Source organism: Pavona decussata, unplaced genomic scaffold, assembly GCF_977016875.1.
Source record: "Pavona decussata unplaced genomic scaffold, jaPavDecu1.1 SCAFFOLD_13, whole genome shotgun sequence".
NCBI classification, from domain to species: Eukaryota; Metazoa; Cnidaria; class Anthozoa; order Scleractinia; family Agariciidae; genus Pavona; species Pavona decussata.
In genome coordinates, this window is record NW_028145436.1 from 708,407 (window position 1) to 717,771 (window position 9,365).

General features: G+C 39.3%; 1 protein-coding gene across 1 annotated transcript; it reads left to right on the top strand.

The window, feature by feature from the left end:
- Window positions 1-14: 14 nt before the first annotated feature.
- LOC146487757 (mediator of RNA polymerase II transcription subunit 29-like) lies at window positions 15-2,603 on the top strand. The gene is made up of 4 exons (XM_085126835.1): window positions 15-123; window positions 452-510; window positions 580-664; window positions 1,771-2,603. The coding sequence occupies exons 1-4, from the start codon at window positions 37-39 to the stop codon at window positions 1,966-1,968; spliced, it is 429 nt and encodes a 142-aa protein (XP_084982961.1). The 5' UTR covers window positions 15-36; the 3' UTR covers window positions 1,969-2,603.
- Window positions 2,604-9,365: the final 6,762 nt, after the last annotated feature.

The window sequence follows — 9,365 nt, forward strand, 5'->3', positions numbered from 1 at the left end:
CTCTTAGCTATTGCAGGCTCAGGATTCTAATCCAAGATGGCGGCGACCGGAGCCTCTGTAAATGCAGGGATTGATGCAGAACACGTCGGAAAAATGATCAAATTTGTCAAGGACACACTTGCGGTAAGCATATTGATATTTTAAAGAATCAGTAGACAGGGGGAAGTAGAATAAAAGTGTCACTAACACAGCAGCTTTTAAAGACGACAGCCTAATTCATGATCTTTGAACAAAAATGTGCTAGCATGCCATGGCAGTATGCAATTCAATTCGGTTTATTTTATTCAGTCCCTCAAAACGTTGCCAGCCAGCTATTTAAACTAAGGAAAGAGATCCAGTGATTCAAAGTTTTTGACTTTTTGTTAATATTAATTTTATTAATTTGTCCTTCATGTAAACTCTGATAAACTGATTTAATCAGCTGTTTCATCTTTCCCAATTTGCTTTACAGAATGTTATGAAATCAGCAAATGCCGCCATCAGTCAAAATGCAGAGATTGACCATGGAGTGTAAGTTTTTATAAAATGTTATATTGACCAGCATCTATTTTCTTCTCACAATATCATTTGTTTTTTCAGGAAATCAGCTGAGGGTGTAAACAGCAAACTTGAAAGGAGTTTAGAAGATTTCTATCACGCATGCGACCAACTGCAGCTTTGTTTGGTAAAAAAAAAACTTTTCTTCCTTACATAGTTTGTACTTGTGTGACTAAAAGTTGCACTTTTTCTTCTGCTTGCTGCTCCTGCCACCCATACTACAGTATTTAATGGAATAAACATTGGCCTGGTATTTAGACATCTCACTGAATCCATGCCTTTTTACCTCTTGAATGCCTTGAACATGACTTGTGTAGAAGTTTGCATTAGCTGTCTCATGTAAAACGCCAGCCAGGAAGTATTATTGCTAAAGCTGGCGTTTTACATGAGAAGGCATACGCAATGTAGGTCTTTTAGCCTGATAAAAGTGTATAGCATCTCACAGATTTATTAGGAACATCAAGTATGGCAATTATCTGTATGATCTAATCAGTGGCAACTTAGCAATCTTACAATCAGTAGTATTCATTAAGATCTAATTGCAGATACTAGTCTAGGCTGGCATTCACAATTGACTTGGTGCTGTGTAAGATAAAAAGTTAATATATATTTTATTATTAAGAGCTGGATTCTTGTATAATGCAATTCCAGTGATTTGATTGGCTTAGCGGCCATGGTATATGAGCCATTATACTATGCCCAAGAAATAGCGACCATTAAATTATCTTCTGGTTGTTCTTGCAAGGCAAACTCAGGAAGATCTAGCAATATTTCTAATTGTTTTCAATAAAACAATTAAATTATTATTCCACTTGTGCTTGTTGGATATGAGATGATTATAGCCAACTTGGCGCTACGTGCCCTGTTGGCTATCTATCATCTGATATCCAATGTGCGCCCGGGGAATAATTGCTAAATATGCTTCGCTGTTACTTACTATGTAGTCTCCCTTCAGTCTTATCAGCATTATTACCCTCTTCCCCACATTAATACCTGCGTGCCAGATCAGGGCATCCATTTCCTATTGCTTTATTCCTGCTGCACTCTAACCAATCACCATCCAACCGTGTCCATTGCCTAGCTATGACCAACCAAATCAATATTATTGTTAAAAAGCAGACTTCCAAACTTACTGTGTTTCAAAGCAGCTCTGCTTTTTAACTATTGCTTTGGTTGGTCATTTTATGTAGAAAATACAATATATATAACAAAATCTTCTTATTCTGTTTTTAGGAGGTAATGAAAGGAACAGAAAAACAAACACAGCTCAGTCTGAAGTACACACCAAAACCTGTGTCCAACAGCAGAACAGAAAACAGTGCAGGCTCACAAACATACACTGAGTATCTATCTACCGTCCGAACACAAATAGCTGCTGCCAAAGATCTGCAAGATATGCTGTCAGACTTCTGCTCGGCTCAGCTGCCTTAGTTCATAATGGTGTATTGCACTTTGTGATGGGTAAATGGAGATAAGCGAGTGCATGCAAACATTGCCTGTGTGAAGTAAGAGGCAATGCAGTAGAAGCTGACAAGGAACAGTCTGGGTAGATGTACTCTTGGAATTCTGCTTTGTTCAGCTGTATTGCATTGGATTGATGACTTCAGACATGTTCTGTCCAGTGGAAGACATTATGTGATAACAGCTAGCAAGGAACCTCAACATAATTATGCTCCAGGGAGTCTGCTTGTCTCAGCTATCTTAGATTGTAAAAGAAGTGAATTAAGGAACTTGGTTGCATCACCCTTTGTGGTGTGTAAATCACGATGGGTGTCTGCAGACATTGTCTGTGGAACTGAAAAAGCAAATATGAATCTAGTTTAGTGACTTAGCTTCCACGAGTCTCCTGTAGTTTAGTGGCTTAGCTTCCACGAGTCTCCTGTAGCTCAGTGGTAGAGCATCCGAACCAGTAATCGGAAGGTCTTAGGTTTGACTCCTGATAGGAGCACTCGGATTTCGTTTTTCCGAGTACAGTGTATGCTTGTGACCGACATCTATCGAACTCAGTAAATACTGGATATATCCAATGTGATGTTGTGTGAAAAAAAAACTTGTTACATACTGTGGCAGCTGTGGCGGTATTTGAACTTCATTTCCCTTCCTACAATGGAGAGAAAGGTGTCGCTTTGTTTACGATTTTTTCCAATCGCATGATTAATGATTCGCGTATTCAAGCGGTCACAGAGACTTAACATCACGCGGAGCTTTGGAGGAAGCTCAGCTGCAGGGCTTCACATCACAAAATGGGCTTTTGCAGCCAAAGTCATTTTGGCTCTCAGCGCTCTCTGTGCGTGTTGCATTTGATTTATTCATAGTATTCGGTGATCAAAACAGCTCAAAAGCACCCACGCGAGGTGCTTTGTAAATCTGGAGATATTAGTATACAGGACTCGTATGTTATGCTACTGTGATTTTAAATCTGTATAAAAATCAATTACAGTAGGTGGCTCAAGATCCGGACAGTCGGTGGTCCCTACATTTTCCATTTCTTCCTTTCCAAGCGGTAAAGAGTTTTTAATAGAAACGACTCTTGTCTATTACAGTCAATCCACGTCATGCGTGACCGGTATTTTTGACATTTGAACGAGTTTTTAAATTTACGTGTCCGTTTTGAACATCGCCAACGAGATTTCGGAGTTCCCGTAGAAAATTCCCTGTTTATTGACGGTATAAGGCTATGTGCTTTTCTTTACATTTCAGCATTAAGTATTTCAAGAGTGACAATTGTTTCCCTAAGTATTTTGCATCTTTTCCCCGTTTATGTGTCTTTTTCGGAAAGATTTCCAGAGAAATGTTCAACATTCCATTCAAATGCCGGACATTTAATACAAAGAGGATTTCGAATGTTCATTTCATTCTCGGGTTGTATGAGGTTATACATCCAGTATATCTTTGGTGATCACCGGGAAAGGATATAACAGGCTTCGGGACGAACACAGCCGAAATTCGTCGGAGCGATGTCGCGTCGCTAATCGGGAGGCTTCGGAGAATACCCGACAACCCCCTTTGTTTCAAGAAAGCAGACTCGATTTCAATATATACACGCCCGCTAGTACTCACTCTAGATGGAGACCAAGAAATCGGCGCTTAAGCCTAGTTTTCATATGTCGGAAAAATTCCAAACGATCGGGGATTTCGCAGTTTCTCGACTGTTCCAGACTTTCCCGACTAATGAAAACTCGAAATCGAAGACATCCCCAGCCCGTTACCAATCTTCTAATGGACGCCTTTTCTTGCATCACGTGGGTACGGATGACGTCATTAGAATGGGAAAAGAACGAGCATCGACTAAATCAAGGATTGAAATTTTGAAGAGTGTCTTTGCAAACAACACCGTTATTGATAGAATTCCATTTGTCACCACTTTCCATCCAAGAAACCTGGTTTCCATTAAAATCATTTGAAGGAACTTCCTGATCCTTCATGAAGACAGCACGACCACCAATATCTTCAGTAAAGCACCACTGAAGACTGACAAGGACAATCGATCGACAGTTTATATAGGGGAGACTGGTCGTAGGTTGGCGGATTGGTTCATGGAGCACCGTAGATATGTCATCAACGGGAGAAAATGACCTTCCTGCGCCCGCCCATTTCAACCAAGAGAATCATACAGTCGAAGATCTGAAGGTTGCGGTTTTGAAGGCAGGCCTAGCCAAAGCCGGAATACCGGAAGAAGCAGGAGATGCGGTTCATTTTCAAATATGGAACTGTTAGTGCAAGTGGCCTTACTCAGGACTTTAGTTTTGCGTGAATTGCTCGTTTTTCACTTGCTCGCACGCTGGCATGCGCAACCTCGTTCCCAGGGCTTTTCCCTTCACGAAAGGGAAAAGCCCAGGGAACAAGGTTGCCCTTGATGTATCAGTTAATCGTCTCTGTACACATTTCATGACAAAAAAAATTCAAGGATGGTATGCAGGAGAAGTTGAGAAGGAGATAAACGCTGGGCAAAACATTGCAATTGAGATGGGCATTCCAGTTACTTATGCGTGAGCTTTCCTCGCGTCGGTTGATCAATGTTAATTTTGACATGCAGAAAAACCCAGCAATCATCGAGAATGGATGGAAAAAATGTGGCATCGTGGACGCCCTCGCAAATGGTGTTCCTTCAGATGACCCATTCGTGCCAATCTAATGTACTGAATTGCTGTACACTTGACATTTTCTGTGCTTAACACATTTTTTTATTTGGTTGCTATTGTCGTGACGTTTAAGTCCAATGTATATGACGTATATCACCCTAGTGGCACAAGTCTATTAAAAACGGAGTTTTTAATTTAATGGAGGGAGTTAACTTTTGCGGCGTTTTATTTTGCGGGTGTTTTTTTCTGCGGGAACTAATTAGGTCAATTCGCAAGATCCGCAAAAATTAGAACCCGCAAAATTTTCATGCTACACGGTAGTTTTGTATCCTGAAGAAGGCAGCATTACCGAATTACGTCGGTTTCAACTCTCTTAACAGCGTAAATTTTATAATATTTTAAATTCACATTCATTAACTACGCTGCGCAGTATTATAATCTTTATTACACCCATTTTGAAATCACTGGTGATCCCTGCAATCTCGACAAACCGATGAGTGGTGCCGGATTATACTACCGCTATCGTTATTTTACCTCGATCTCTACGTAGAGCAAAAACTATCAAATTATTATGTACAGTAAAGTCAGATTTTACTATTGTCCAAGAAAGAAGTTTCGTTTTGCTAAATAAAGGCTTAGCTTTTGGTTCTCCATACGTTCCAGCCTCTACACTGAGAAAGTGAGTGTTACACTGTATTCTGTATTTAGCAAGTTGTTTGTTGCTTTTTGCGTTTGCGGTTCACTAAGCTAATCATGTATGAATATAATTTTGCTTGTTGACAATTTGTAAATACAATACAATAATTATTATATGTTTTTAAGTAAACTATAAAATTCTTGTTTTCTATAATCGGCAAAACTAGCAAATAAAACGATAAAAACCTGTACTAGCAAAAATGTTCGATGCTAATGACAGTTCGATACAGATCTGAACGCCAAACCGGTTGTAATTAATACCCCAATACATTCTAAGATGGAAATGTCATACGCTTTAATCTAAGAATATTGACAAAAATATTTTCAGCCTAACATCGGCAGAAAAATAAGAATATTTAGCCTGGGCCGGTAAAACAATATTCTTATGAAAAGAAAAGAGTATATCAATATTATTCTTGCACAAAGAGCCCAACTCAGGTTACCTGTGGTCGGGACACCAGCGGCCAGCGTAGCAGAGAAAACGAAGATTTATAATTATAAGTAATATTTCACACACGAGAAAGCGTGTTTCATCAGATATCCAAACACTGAGAAGTAGGTTGAAAAAACGAGGCGAGGCCGAGTTTTTTTAAAAGACTTTGAGGTGTTTGGATGTCTGATGAAACACACTTTCGAGTGTTTGATATGGCTTCTCAAATGATCAATAATTCTTGGAAAAATTCAAGGCTAAAGTTGGCAAAAAATTATGGTAATTAGGATCACATATCCAAACCACGGTCACGGTAGTGATTTTCTTTGTTTTCTTTTGATGAATTTATAATGAGTTTGAGAATTTTAAATATAAAGTTTGATTCGCACCCGGTGTCTCTTTTTTTGTGCGTAATCGATGTTCCAGCCTTCTGGTTATTCAAGTAACAAACAGAGAAAGCTACTGTCCTCAAAACGATAACAACAATATTCTATGTGATGGCGTGAAGACGGAGAATACAAAATTCACAACCAAAATATCAGCTTCTAACTCTACAAATTAACATATTTCAAAATTTTTCAGAACAACTCAGATAGCCGCTCTATTAAAAATTCAGCACAACGCTTAAGCCAGCGACACACTTTGCGATTTTATACGCCAGCATTCGCCAAGTGTGCCCGTTCCCGCTATTTTCTACGGTCATTGCTTCAAATCGCTAGTAAAGCCAACCCATCAGGTTGGGCAATTTATCACATGGCTTTTCAAAACTGCCACATCGCCGCGATCGGCGAAAAAAATTCATCAAGTGTGTCCGCATCAATCGCTGGCGATCAAATTCGCCGCGAGTCGCCGGCTTTCGCTTTATTCTGTATGAAAGGCAGTGAATAAAATGGGATGTACTCACTAATAAAACAAATATTGTGTTAGAAGTCCCTACTTCTTTGAATCGGAAGCAAGTTGGATTGTTCTTGAAAATCGATCATCATCTGAAAATGCTATTATCTTCAGATGGATATGTTACGAACTAAGGTTGTTTCTTTGACAAAGTTAACTTTCCCTAGCTCTGCGGTGATTTACGTGGTGTATAGTCAATCTAAATAATTAGATGATAAGTTAAAAGAAACGACAAAACTCACCAGCGAGCTAGACAGCGATGAAGTAAACTCCTTTGGTGCCAGCAGTAACCGGCGGGATTGTTCGACCAATCATGTTAAACGCTACCTAGATTTGCTACAAGTCGACACCCGACGTTTAGTTTACACACAGAAAAATAACGATGAAAGGGACCTTAAGAAAGGCTAGATACCTTCAGCAAGGTAGGAAGCAAAGAATCAAATGCGTTCAGGGGAAAACAGGAAATCGACCATACTCATTTCTTACACTGTACAGCTCGCTCAAATCGGAACCCTGAAACGTCTTTCTCGAACAGCGGTAATGCGCATGCGTTTGTGGAAGTATTTAGTAACAGCAAATGTTGTAGCATTGGCTACCACAAAGAAGGAAGTAACACAACCGAGTGTAATATATAGGATCCCTTGCAATGTTGTTCAACGGGGATGGTTGGAGAAGTAACCCACAATGTTAACGTGAAACATATCAAACAAAATCACATGCCCCCTGGGAAAGGGGGTAAGAGTCTCTTCACTGTAAGAGAGCCAAATGTTTGGACTCTCATTCAAGATGTCGTAAACAACCCAGATATGATAAGTCCACACCGAAGTGACATTGAGAAAATGGTATATCGAAAGAAATTTGCCACTCCTGTGGGAGTTCATGGGCAAACAAGAAAGAACTGTTACTGTATAACGGTCATTTATAATATGCGGGATAACATCATAGTGACCGCATATCCAACTATGTGATTATAGGGATCGTTGGCCGACTGTGTGATTGACGTAATATAGAGAGGGGCCCGGGCCTGTGCCCCCCTGTATAATAGGCCAATCCACCATCCCCACATTTTCCCTCCGTCTATCTTTTACCATCAGAAATTACTGGAAGACTTGTGTTACTATCTCATTTTCCGGCGTTTTAAAGTAAATTTGATTTTGAGACATTACGGCTAGTTGGGAGAAAATATTTTCTGACTCCTCATTGCGACTGTCACTTGTAGTGTTTTGATGCAGTTTTGGGGTCGGAGCCTACCTCCTTCACTGGCTTTTCAAGCAGACTTTTCTCAGTGGTATACGCATGAAATTTACAACAGTCTTAGCTCCAGACTGAAGTGGAGCAAGATTGATAGTTTCGCTCGAATATCGAATTAAAATTACGAATTGACATACACTCGTTTTTTTTATATATAAGAATTTATTTTATAAGAATACCGAGGCTGAAATTTGCGAGATTTTAAAAATATTTTGATGAAGAATAAACCCGAGGCTGAGATTTTGAAAAGAATGTAATTTTGCTTGTTGAAAATTTGTAAAGATAATACAATACAATAATTATCATGAAGGCAAGGAGGGCCCCGAAATGTCCGCAAATATCGCAAAAGTAACAAGGATTTTCCTTGCTAGCAAAAACCATTCATTACAAATATCGCAAAAACCGCAAGAATAACTAATGTAACAAGATTCAACACTTAGATGAAGTTCAAGGCAAGGAGGGCCCCGGAATGTCCGCAAATATCGCAAATATCGCAAAAGTAACAAGGATTTTTCTTGCTAGCTAAAACCATTCACTCCAAATGTCGCAAAAATCGCAAGAATAACAAATGTAACAAGATTCAAGACTCAGGATAAGATGAAGGCAAGGAGGGCCCCGAAATGCCCGCAAATATCGCAAAGATCACAAAAGTAACAAGGATTTTCCTTGCTAGCTAAAACCGTTTATTACAAATATCTCAAAAATCGCAAGAATAACAAATGCAACAGGATTCAAGATTTAGAAGAACTTGAATGCAAGAAGGGCCCCGAAATGTCCGCAAATATCGTAAATATCGCAACAGTAACAAGGATTTTCCTTGCTAGCAAAAACCATTGATTACAAATATCGCAAAAATGGCAAGAATAACTAATATAACAAGATTCAGGACTTAGGAGAAGATGAAGACAACAAGGGCCCCGAAATGTCCGCAAATATCGCAAATATCGCAAAAGTAACAAGGATTTTTCTTGCTAGCAAAAACCATTCATTACAAATATCGCAAGAATCGCAAGAATAGCAAACGTAACAAGATCCAAGACTTAAAAAAAGTTGAAGGCAAGAAGAGCCCCGAAATGTCCGCAAATATCGCAAAAGTAACACGGATTTTTCTTGCTAGCTAAAACCGTTCATTACAAATATCGCAAAAATCGCAAGAATAACAAATGTAACAAGGTTCAAGACTTAGGATAAGATGAAGGCAAGGAGGGCCCCGCAATGTCCGTTGGACATTTCGGGGCCCTTCTTGCCTTCAACTTCTTCTAAGTCTTGAATCTTGTTACATTTGTTATTCTTGCTATTTTTGCGATATTTGTAATGAATGGTTTTAGCTAGCAAGAAAAATCCTTGTTACTTTTGCGATATTTGCGATATTTGCGGACATTTCGGGGCCCTTCTTGCCTTTATCTTCTTCTAAGTCTTGAATCTTGTTACCTTTGTTATTCTTGCGATTTTTGCGATATTTGTAATGAATGGCT

Bases quoted from the DNA above. Each gene is read 5' to 3' on its own strand.
- LOC146487757 (XM_085126835.1), top strand. From the start codon at position 37: ATGGCGGCGACCGGAGCCTCTGTAAATGCAGGGATTGATGCAGAACAC. The intron at 511-579 runs GTAAGTTTTTAT...TTGTTTTTTCAG, and splicing joins GCAGAGATTGACCATGGAGT to GAAATCAGCTGAGGGTGTAA. The intron at 665-1,770 runs GTAAAAAAAAAA...TTCTGTTTTTAG, and splicing joins ACCAACTGCAGCTTTGTTTG to GAGGTAATGAAAGGAACAGA.